Source organism: Oncorhynchus mykiss, chromosome 1 (genome assembly GCF_013265735.2).
Source record: "Oncorhynchus mykiss isolate Arlee chromosome 1, USDA_OmykA_1.1, whole genome shotgun sequence".
Lineage (NCBI taxonomy): Eukaryota > Metazoa > Chordata > Actinopteri > Salmoniformes > Salmonidae > Oncorhynchus > Oncorhynchus mykiss.
In genome coordinates, this window is record NC_048565.1 from 86,317,096 (window position 1) to 86,329,264 (window position 12,169).

At 43.1% G+C, this 12,169-nt stretch overlaps 1 protein-coding gene across 1 annotated transcript in view; it reads right to left on the reverse strand.

Moving 5' to 3' along the window:
- Positions 1-12,169, reverse strand: part of LOC110531245 (ABC transporter G family member 23) — a 50,731-nt gene that overhangs the window by 18,056 nt on the left and 20,506 nt on the right. The window contains exons 7-15 of the mRNA XM_036987797.1: positions 11,789-11,863; positions 8,141-8,321; positions 7,461-7,557; positions 6,972-7,140; positions 5,357-5,457; positions 2,617-2,687; positions 1,506-1,555; positions 539-595; positions 14-84 (exon numbers count right to left, since the gene is read on the reverse strand). Of these exons, the coding sequence (XP_036843692.1) occupies positions 14-84; positions 539-595; positions 1,506-1,555; positions 2,617-2,687; positions 5,357-5,457; positions 6,972-7,140; positions 7,461-7,557; positions 8,141-8,321; positions 11,789-11,863 (872 nt within the window). The remainder of the gene's footprint in view (positions 1-13; positions 85-538; positions 596-1,505; positions 1,556-2,616; positions 2,688-5,356; positions 5,458-6,971; positions 7,141-7,460; positions 7,558-8,140; positions 8,322-11,788; positions 11,864-12,169) is intronic.

Genomic DNA, 12,169 nt, shown 5'->3' on the forward strand with positions numbered 1-12,169 from the left:
ACTGAATCTCTACCTCAGAACGGCTCCTGGCGTCACAAACGTGGTGAAGTCTGAGTTCATGCTGCCATAGATGGGCTCCTCAAACTGGAAAGAGAAACGGGACAAAGAGAAATAGTCAGTTGAATATTTTCCTCCCAGTGTGCATCTGTGTATTGATCAGGGACCAGTGGAACGGACCACGGTTCTACATTCAATAAGGCAGGCTACATCACAGTCCTTCTGAAGGAATAGGTGCGACTCTCACTCACATTTAAAAACTTCATACTTAATCTAATTTGAGTTAAAATCATGACGTTTCAACCATCAATGGCCCTCGTCAGAATCAATGGCCTTGGCAAGAAAACATGTTGCTGTAGCATAAGGAAGCTGGGTTAGCATCAAGGCGAGTGGGTGGGGATGGCAAAATACTATCAACAGAGTGGGATCCCCAAATAGCACCCTATTCCCTACATAGTGCACTACTTTTGACCAGAGCCTTATGGGAATAGGGTGCCTTTAAGGGTGCAGTGAGTGTTTTAAGGGGTTATTGTTGTCCTACCTTGACAGGAAGAGAGACCAGGTAAGACATGCTCCCCATCTTATACTGGACGAAGTCCTGAGGAGGGAACAGACTGTTTCACTTCACTACTGGATGTATCTTTATCAACAGCTGGGCTGCATCTCAACAGTCTGAACAAGCTACTCCAACAGCTGGGCTGCATCTCAACAGTCTGAACAAGCTACTTCAACAGCTGGGCTGCATCTCAACAGTCTGAACAAGCTACTTCAACAGCTGGGCTGCACCTCAACAGTCTGAACAAGCTACTTCAACAGCTGGGCTGCACCTCAACAGTCTGAACAAGCTACTTCAACAGCTGGGCTGCATCTCAACAGTCTGAACAAGCTACTTCAACAGCTGGGCTGCATCTCAACAGTCTGAACAAGCTACTTCAACAGCTGGGCTGCACCTCAACAGTCTGAACAAGCTACTTCAATAACTGGGCTGCATCTCAACAGTCTGAACAAGCTACTTCAACAGCTGGGCTGCATCTCAACAGTCTGAACAAGCTACTTCAACAGCTGGGCTGCATCTCAACAGTCTGAACAAGCTACTTCAACAGCTGGGCTGCACCTCAACAGTCTGAACAAGCTACTTCAATAACTGGGCTGCATCTCAACAGTCTGAACAAGCTACTTCAACAGCTGGGCTGCATCTCAACAGTCTGAACAAGCTACTTCAACAGCTGGGCTGCACCTCAACAGTCTGAACAAGCTACTTCAACAGCTGGGCTGCATCTCAACAGTCTGAACAAGCTACTTCAATAGCTGGGATCGGGCCAGATGAGCAGAACAGAGAAAGACCCTGCTGCCATGCAGTCAGTGTGTATTACACTAGATAAAGATATCATCTGTATAAGTAAGGTTTTGAAAGCCAGACGGCGCCATTAAACAATAAGGCTCCGTTCACATTGAAGAAAGAGCAGGTAGATCTACAGGGAGGAAACAACAGGGAACTCTGGTTGTACCTCAAAGGCATCGGCTAGTTTCTTCTGAAGCATCATGGCGATCTGTTGATCTGGTGACAAAAACACACTACGAGGTGAAAACAATGGCATCATTATCAAGTCTATTATCGCTTGAAAAAACACTTTTGATCAATTTAATAAACGTCTCAAGATTAATCATCATTAAAATGCCTTTTCCAATCTCCATCATTTGGGAGATAAACCATCATTCAGAAGACCCACACTGTTACACTACCACCTAGTGGTCATTTTCACAGACAACGTATCTATTCCATTGTATTGTATTGTATTGTATTGTATTGTATTGTATTGTATGGTATGGTATGGTATGGTATGGTATGGTATGGTATGGTATGGTATGGTATGGTATGGTATGGTATGGTATGGTATTGTATTGTATTGTATTGTATTGTATTGTATTCCATTGTATTGTATTGTATTGTATTGTATTGTATTGTATTCCATTGTATTGTATTATATTGTATTGTATTCCATTGTATTGTATTATATTGTATTGTATTGTATTATATTGTATTGTATTGTATTATATTGTATTGTATTGTATTGTATTCCATTGTATTGTATTATATTGTATTCCATTGTATTGTATTGTATTGTATTATATTGTATTGTATTGTATTATATTGTATTCCATTGTATTGTATTGTATTATATTGTATTGTATTGTATTGTATTGTATTGTGTAGTATTGTATTGTATTGTATTGTATTGTATTATATTGTATTGTATTCCATTGTATTGTATTGTATTGTATTGTATTGTATTCCATTGTATTGTATTATATTGTATTCCATTGTATTGTATTGTATTATATTATATTATATTATATTATATTATATTATATTATATTGTATTGTATTGTATTGTATTGTATTGTATTGTATTGTATTGTATTGTATTCCATTGTATTGTATTGTATTGTATTGTATTGTATTGTATTGTATTGTATTCCATTGTATTGTATTATATTGTATTCCATTGTATTGTATTGTATTGTATTATATTGTATTGTAATTCTACTCTAGTCTCTCTGAGGGTGAATTCTTTCACACATTGTCACATGCCAACAGACTGCGGAGTGAAAGCTTACTGGTCTGGTCCAACCTGACGTGCACCGACCCTCCATCCACCACCTCCTTAGAGACCTGCTGCTGGATCATCCTGCATAATACAACACACACCACAGAACAAACATGATACAGTAAGGATCCTGTATAATACAACACACACCACAGAACAAACATGATACAGTAAGGATCCTGTATAGTACAACACACACCACAGAGACATGACACTGTAAGGATCCTGTATAGTACAACACACACCACAGAACAAACATGATACTGTAAGGATCCTGTATAATACAACACACACCACAGAACAGACATGAGTACTTTATGGCTTGGCAACATTACAGTGCATTGGGAAAGTATTCAGACCCCTTCTCTTTTTCCACATTTTGTTACGTTACAGCCTTATTGTAAAACGGATTAGATCGTTTTCCCCCCACAATACCCCATAATGACAAAGCTAAAACACACATTTTTGTTCTGTTGGAAGGTGAACCGTCACCACAGTCTGATGTCCTGAGCGCTCTGGAGCAGGTTTTCATCAAGGATTTCTCTGTACTTTGCTCTGTCCATCTTTCCCCTCGTTCCTGACTAGTCTCACAGTCCCTAGTCCCTGCCTCTAAAACATCCCCACAGCATGATGCTGCCACCACCATGCTTCACCGTAGGGATGGCGCCAGGTTTCTTCCAGATGTGACACTTGGCATTCAGGCCTAAGAGTTCAATCTTGGTTTCATCAGACCAGATAATCTTGTTTCTCATGGTCTGAGAATCCTTTAGGTGCCTTTTGGCAAACTCCAAGCGGGCTGTCGTGTGCCTTTTACTGAGGAGTGGCTTACGTCTGGCCACTCTACCATAAAGGCCTGATTGGGGGAGTGATGCAGAGATGATTATCCATCTGGAAAGTTCTCCCATTTCCACAGAGGAACTCTGGAGCTCTGTCAGACTGACCATCATGTTCTTGCTTACCTCCCTGACCAAGACCCTTCTCCCCCGATTGCTCAGTTTGGCCAGGCGGCCAGCTCTAGGAAGCGTCTTGGTGATTCCAAACTTCTTCCATTTAAGGATGATGGAGGCCACTGTGTTCTTGGGGAACTTCAATACTGCAGAAATGTTTTGGTACCCTTCCCCAGATCTGTGCCTCGACACCATCCTGTGTCGTGGCTTGGTTTTTGCTCTGACATGCACTGTCAACTGTGGGACCTTATATAGACAGGTGCGTGCCTTTCCAAATCATGTCCAATCAATTGAATTTACCACAGGTAGACTCCAATCAAGTTGTAGAAACATCAAGGATGATCAATGGTAACAGGATGCACCTGAGCTCAATTTCGAGTCTCAAAGCAAAGAATCTGAATACTTATGTAAATACGCTATTCGTTTTTTTTTTTTTATTATACATTTGCAAACATTTCTAAAAACCTGTTTTTGCTTTGTCATTCTGGGTTATTATGTGTAGATTGATGAGGGAATTGTTTTATTTAATACATTTTCGTCTACATAATGAGATTATTATGGATAGGAGCAAGAATATTTTTATTTGTCAAACGGCAAATTAAGCTTCATGTCACCAGAATAAGACCCTGGATATCGATTGGAAAGGAGCATCAAGCTCATCACCGTGCTCTTTCACCACCCTGTGAAGTTCATCATAACTTATTTCATCTGTAGTCTAATAAACTGTATGGTTTCCTGAGTCGTAGTGGGAGGACACCTCAACATGTCAGCGCGTGACTTCAAGTTGACTTTGATATGATGGTTATTATATCAATATTTGTGCATTTTACAGACACAAAAAGGTCCCACCATGTCCAATGAACAAATGATCTGTCTGCTAACTGTTTCCATCACAACTGTCATGATTAAACAATTCAAAAATGTATACGGTTTGACTGTGGAAGGAAACCTGGTTATTGACAGTGTTTTAGAGTGAAGGGGAGAAGAGAACAGAAGAGAAGACAGGAGAACAAAAGAGAAGAGAAGAGAGGAGAACAGAAGAGAAGAGAAGAGAGGAGAACAGAAGAGAAGAGAGGAGAACAGAAGAGAAGAGAGGAGAACAGAAGAGAAGAGAGGAGAACAGAAGAGAAGAGAAGAGAGGAGAACAGAAGAGAATACAGGAGAACAGAAGAGAAGAGAAGAGATGAGAACAGAAGAGAAGACAGGAGAACAAAAGAGAAGAGAAGAGAAGAGAACAGAAGAGAAGAGAGGAGAACAGAAGAGAAGAGAAGAGAAGAGAACAGAAGAGAAGAGAGGAGAACAGAAGAGAAGAGAGGAGAACAGAAGAGAAGAGAGGAGAACAGAAGAGAAGAGAACAGAAGAGAAGAGAACAGAAGAGAAGAGAGGAGAACAGAAGAGAAGAGAAGAGAGGAGAACAGAAGAGAAGAGAAGAGAGCAGAAGAGAAGACAGGAGAACAGAAGAGAAGGGAAGAGAACAGAAGAGAAGAGAGGAGAACAGAAGAGAAGAGAAGAGAACAGAAGAGAAGACAGGAGAACAGAAGAGAAGAGAGGAGAACAGAAGAGAATACAGGAGAACAGAAGAGAAGAGAAGAGACGAGAACAAAAGAGAAGACAGGAGAACAGAAGAGAAGAGAACAGAAGAGAAGAGAGGAGAACAGAAGAGAAGACAGGAGAACAGAAGAGAAGAGAAGAGAGGAGAGCAGAAGGGAAGACAGGAGAACAGAAGAGAAGAGAAGAGAGGAGAACAGAAGAACAAGGGAAGAAGATGAGACCACAAGATACATTTCCAGAGGTAGGTCTCACCTCTTGGTCAGGTAGCTGGTAAAATTCTTTCCAAACCCGATGACGGCCCAGTACTCTCCATTATAGGCCCCTGAAAAAGCCTCAGCATGGGACAGGTTCACCTAGGGCAGGGAGGGACAGGGGACACCATCAGTGACTATAGCTAGGTCTTAAATTATACCCTATTCCTCCATCTAGTGGACTAAGTCTGACCAGGAGGACAGTGTTACACCCTATTCCTCCATCTAGTGGACTAAGTCTGACCAGGAGGACAGTGTTACACCCTATTCCTCCATCTAGTGGACTAAGTCTGACCAGCAGGACAGTGTTACACCCTATTCCTCCATCTAGTGGACTAAGTCTGACCAGCAGGACAGTTTTACACCCTATTCCTCCATCTAGTGGACTAAGTCTGACCAGGAGGACAGTGTTACACCCTATTCCTCCATCTAGTGGACTAAGTCTGACCAGCAGGACAGTGTTACACCCTATTCCTCCATCTAGTGGACTAAGTCTGACCAGCAGGACAGTGTTACACCATATTCCTCCATCTAGTGGACTACTTCCCAGTGAGCACGGTCCAATGCCTTTGTCCATTGATGTTGAAATGACGTTGAAATTTGGTCCGTCTGCCCTGGCTCTGATTTCAACAACCACAGACAACGTTTTCTGGTCACCTCTGTACACGCCTTAATTTCAATGTCCAAACACATCCGGTCCATTATGATTGGTTAAGATTTGGTCCGGTTCAGACCAATCAAATGTGGTCTTTATTTGGGGGGCGGAGCTCATTAGAATAATGTTCATTTCCAGATTTCCATCATGGTAATTCAGCAGATGCTCTTATCCAGAGAGACTTTCAGTCAGAGCATTCAACTAAGGTAGATACACAATCACATATCACAGTCAAAGCAAGGAAAAATGCACCTTGTTTAAATAAAGGTTACATTTCTTTCTTTTTTAAGTCCTAAAGAGATTTACACAGTCATCAAAACGTCACCCCAGGGTAAGAATTACACGAAACACAGCCCTTATTCGAAGTGTTTCTAAAATCCACTATGGGAAAAATTAGTGGTGGAAAAACGATTGGAACCATTTCCCTGTTTGACCGCTAGGTTTTATGGGTATTATGACTCATAATGTGGTACTCTATACATCTTTTAGACGTAATTTTGCTCACGGGATTTTGACCAGGAGGACAGTGTGGTAGATACTCTGACTGTTTCGTCGTACTGCAATAACAAAACACACAATTCCTTTTAAAGGTGAATTATGGAGTTCGCTCTGAAAGTGCTTTTGCTTGGCTTGTTTCTGTACAGACACACAGCACATGAACGTGTTTTTGGAATGATAAAGAGCAGAGCAGAAGTGAAACCAGCTACCTAGAGGTAAACCGGGACTGAGTGTAGAGTGTAACTCTTCTTACTTCCTCTTTTAGGTCGTGCCCCTCCTCCACAACAAACTCTGTCTGACCCCATAATACCGAACAAACAGACATTTAGTTTGCCTCCAGACTGAAACAGGGAGGGACTACCTGAACTTGTCCCATAAGAAACGCTTGTTTTTCCTTTTCCGTGTCAAAACGCTTTGCTACGGTATGCACTAATGAATGCCACCCAGTTGATTGGTCCAGTACCTGTTGCACGCTGGAGTTGTCCAGGAAGGAGAGCAGGGATTGGCTATAGGAGCTGGAGGAGGTCTCATTGTTGACCACAGCCACCTGTATTTCTTTGGGGTCTCCTCCGATACACAGACACATCAGAGAGATCTGGATGACTGGCAGAAGGAACTGGAAACACAGGGACCTGGACAGATACCAGACACTGGGTCAAATACTATTGGAAATCTTTCATTCTCATTCTACTACTACTCCTCTTCATCATCATCCTCTGCCTCCTCCTCATCATCATCCTCGCCACCACCACCATCATTATAATCGTTATCATCCTCATAAACACCATCACCCTTCATCATCATCACCACCACTACCATTAGCACTACCACCATTAATCACCCCCCCCCCCCCACAACCATCATAATCCTCCCCACCATCACCACCCTTCATCATCACCACCACCACCAAAATCACTATCACCATCACTACCACCACCATCATCATCCTCACCCAGGCATTCTCTTCATCCGCACCGTGGTCTTGATAATCAGGGCTGCGATGTTCCTCCACTTTGGCATCACATGCCTGACTCGTACCTTCCAGTCCGCTACACACACACACACACACACACACACACACACACACACACACACACACACACACACACACACACACACACACACACACACACAGTTTAAGCAGCAATGTTCAGCAATGTTCAGCAGTGTTCGTCTACAGTGTAGTGTCCATTACAACCCTACATTTACCTGAGTATATACAGTATAGTGTCCATACAACCCTACATTTACCTGAGTATATACAGTATAGTGTCCATACAACCCTACATTTACCTGAGTATATACAGTATAGTGTCCATTACAACCCTACATTTACCTGAGTATATACAGTGTAGTGTCCATACAACCCTACATTTACCTGAGTATATACAGTATAGTGTCCATTACAACCCTACATTTACCTGAGTATATACAGTGTAGTGTCCATTACAACCCTACATTCACCTGAGTATATACAGTATAGTGTCCATTACAACCCTACATTTACCTGAGTATATACAGTATAGTGTCCATACAACCCTACATTTACCTGAGTATATACAGTTTAGTGTCATACAACCCTACATTTACCTGAGTATATACAGTATAGTGTCCATACAACCCTACATTTACCTGAGTATTTGGGCAGCTCTTCAACTGGTCCCGGCCCGACTCCCAGGATTGGTTGACTCTCGTCCCGGCCGCTCTCGAATGATTGGCTGCTCTCTAGGACCCCGCCCAGAGGGGAGGTGCTGTGTTTGGAGCCCACCTGGTCTGAGGTCTCACACAGCTGCAGGAAGGCTTTCTCCAGGGTCTGCAGTGGGTGGATGGGGCAGTAGAGGAGATAGACAACACAGTCAATTGAACACACAGATAACACAGTCAAGGGTTTATATGATCAGTGGTCAACACAGAAAGCAGTCAACACAGAAAGCAGTCAACACAGTCAGACGTCTCACATAGCTGTAGGAGTCTACAGTGGGTGGGTAGTAGGAGGCAATAGGGTCAATGTAGGGCTACTGTCAGCAGGACTGTTGTCTAGTGGTGATAAAGGGTTACTGTTGTCTAGCAGTGATAAAGGGTTACTGTTGTCTAGTGGTGATAAAGGGTTACTGTTGTCTAGCAGTGATAAAGGGTTACTGTTGTCTAGTGGTGATAAAGGGTTACTGTTGTCTAGTGGTGATAAAGGGTTACTGTTGTCTAGTGGTGATAAAGGGTTACTGTCAGCAGGACTGTTGTCTAGTGGTGATAAAGGGTTACTGTTGTCTAGTGGTGATAAAGGGTTACTGTTGTCTAGTGGTGATAAAGGGTTACTGTTGTCTAGAGGTGATAAAGGGTTACTGTCAGCAGGACTGTTGTCTAGTGGTGATAAAGGGTTACTGTTGTCTAGTGGTGATAAAGGGTTACTGTTGTCTAGTGGTGATAAAGGGTTACTGTTGTCTAGCAGTGATAAAGGGTTACTGTTGTCTAGTGGTGATAAAGGGTTACTGTTGTCTAGTGGTGATAAAGGGTTACTGTTGTCTAGTGGTGATAAAGGGTTACTGTCAGCAGGACTGTTGTCTAGTGGTGATAAAGGGTTACTGTTGTCTAGTGGTGATAAAGGGTTACTGTTGTCTAGTGGTGATAAAGGGTTACTGTTGTCTAGAGGTGATAAAGGGTTACTGTTGTCTAGTGGTGATAAAGGGTTACTGTTGTCTAGTGGTGATAAAGGGTTACTGTTGTCTAGAGGTGATAAAGGGTTACTGTTGTCTAGTGGTGATAAAGGGTTACTGTTGTCTAGTGGTGATAAAGGGTTACTGTTGTCTAGTGGTGATAAAGGGTTACTGTTGTCTAGTGGTGATAAAGGGTTACTGTCAGCAGGACTGTTGTCTAGTGGTGATAAAGGGTTACTGTTAGCAGGACTGTTGTCTAGTGGTGATAAAGGGTTACTGTCAGCAGGACTGTTGTCTAGTGGTGATAAAGGGTTACTGTTGTCTAGTGGTGGTAAAGGGTTACTGTTGTCTAGTGGTGATAAAGGGTTACTGTTGTCTAGTGGTGATAAAGGGCTACTGTTGTCTAGTGGTGATAAAGGGCTACTGTTGTCTAGTGGTGATAAAGGGTTACTGTTGTCTAGTGGTGATAAAGGGTTACTGTTGTCTAGTGGTGATAAAGGGTTACTGTTGTCTAGTGGTGATAAAGGGTTACTGTTAGCAGGACTGTTGTCTAGTGGTGATAAAGGGTTACTGTCAGCAGGACTGTTGTCTAGTGGTGATAAAGGGTTACTGTCAGCAGGACTGTTGTCTAGTGGTGATAAAGGGTTACTGTTGTCTAGTGGTGATAAAGGGTTACTGTCAGCAGGACTGTTGTCTAGTGGTGATAAAGGGTTACTGTTGTCTAGTGGTGATAAAGGGTTACTGTTGTCTAGTGGTGATAAAGGGTTACTGTTGTCTAGTGGTGATAAAGGGTTACTGTTGTCTAGTGGTGATAAAGGGTTACTGTTGTCTAGTGGTGATAAAGGGTTAATGTTGTCTAGTGGTGATAAAGTGTTACTGTTAGCAGGACTGTTGTCTAGTGGTGATAAAGGGTTACTGTTGTCTAGTGGTGATAAAGGGTTACTGTTGTCTAGTGGTGATAAAGGGTTACTGTTGTCTAGTGGTGATAAAGGGTTACTGTCAGCAGGACTGTTGTCTAGTGGTGATAAAGGGTTACTGTCAGCAGGACTGTTGTCTAGTGGTGATAAAGGGTTACTGTTGTCTAGTGGTGATAAAGGGTTACTGTTAGCAGGACTGTTGTCTAGTGGTGATAAAGGGAAACTGTTGTCTAGTGGTGATAAAGGGTTACTGTTGTCTAGTGGTGATAAAGGGTTACTGTTGTCTAGTGGTGATAAAGGGTTACTGTTGTCTAGTGGTGATAAAGGGTTACTGTTGTCTAGTGGTGATAAAGGGTTACTGTCAGCAGGACTGTTGTCTAGTGGTGATAAAGGGTTACTGTTGTCTAGTGGTGATAAAGGGTTACTGTCAGCAGGACTGTTGTCTAGTGGTGATAAAGGGTTACTGTCAGCAGGACTGTTGTCTAGTGGTGATAAAGGGTTACTGTTGTCTAGTGGTGATAAAGGGCTACTGTTAGCAGGACTGTTGTCTAGTGGTGATAAAGGGCTACTGTTGTCTAGTGGTGATAAAGGGTTACTGTTGTCTAGTGGTGATAAAGGGTTACTGTCAGCAGGACTGTTGTCTAGTGGTGATAAAGGGTTACTGTTAGCAGGACTGTTGTCTAGTGGTGATAAAGGGTTACTGTTGTCTAGTGGTGATAAAGGGTTACTGTTGTCTAGTGGTGATAAAGGGTTACTGTTGTCTAGTGGTGATAAAGGGTTACTGTTGTCTAGTGGTGATAAAGGGTTACTGTTGTCTAGAGGTGATAAAGGGTTACTGTTGTCTAGTGGTGATAAAGGGTTACTGTTGTCTAGTGGTGATAAAGGGTTACTGTTGTCTAGTGGTGATACAGGGTTACTGTTGTCTAGTGGTGATAAAGGGTTACTGTTGTCTAGTGGTGATAAAGGGTTACTGTCAGCAGGACTGTTGTCTAGTGGTGGTAAAGGGTTACTGTTAGCAGGACTGTTGTCTAGTGGTGATAAAGGGTTACTGTTGTCTAGTGGTGATAAAGGGTTACTGTCAGCAGGACTGTTGTCTAGTGGTGGTAAAGGGTTACTGTTAGCAGACCGAAAAAATAAACTGGACACAAAGGCAACAGTCAAGAGTTTAAATGGTAAGTCATCAACACTGTTTGGGGTCAACACTGTTAGTCGTCACCATCGTTAACATTTCACAAAGCTAACAACCCCATTAGCCAACAAAAATGCTAGACTTCAACACTGATAGATGTCAATTCTATTAGTAGTCCTCTCCGTCAGTAGTCCACTCTGTCAGCAGTCCACTCTGTCAGCAGTCCACTCTGTCAGCAGTCCACTCCGTCAGCAGTCCACTCCGTCAGCAGTCCACTCTGTCAGCAGTCCACTCTGTCAGCAGTCCACTCTGTCAGCAGTCCACTCCGTCAGCAGTCCACTCTGTCAGCAGTCCACTCCGTCAGCAGTCCACTCCGTCAGCAGTCCACTCCGTCAACAGTCCACTCCGTCAACAGTCCACTCCGTCAGCAGTCCACTCTGTCAGCAGTCCACTCTGTCAGCAGTCCACTCCGTCAGCAGTCCACTCTGTCAGTAGTCCACTCTGTCAGCAGTCCACTCCGTCAGTAATCCACTCCGTCAGCAGTCCACTCCGTCAGCAGTCCACTCTGTTGTAGGGTACTCACCGGTGCATTGTGCTGTTTCATCATGGTTTCTGGATGTCCCTCGGCCAACAGTCGGCCATTCCTCATCAGACCCACCTGGAGAGATAGAAAACAGCAGGGTTATTTACAACGGAGTTGAGGAAGGAGGCGAGGAGAGAGGATGTGAGGAATCACGGAAAGATTAAGAAAGAGCCTTAGTCATGAATGTTCCTGTAGGACAGGTCTTAGTGTGACAGGAGAGATATCTGCTCATGGTATAATTACATCACTAACGTCAGGTGGTGAAGGCTCAGGATACAGTCATCATGTCACCTATGTCCTTGTTGGTTTTCTCTCTCTGTGAACACTGGAGCCGTGTAGCCTCTGATAGAGGGGCCTGATTCAGTAGTTGGAATCATATCC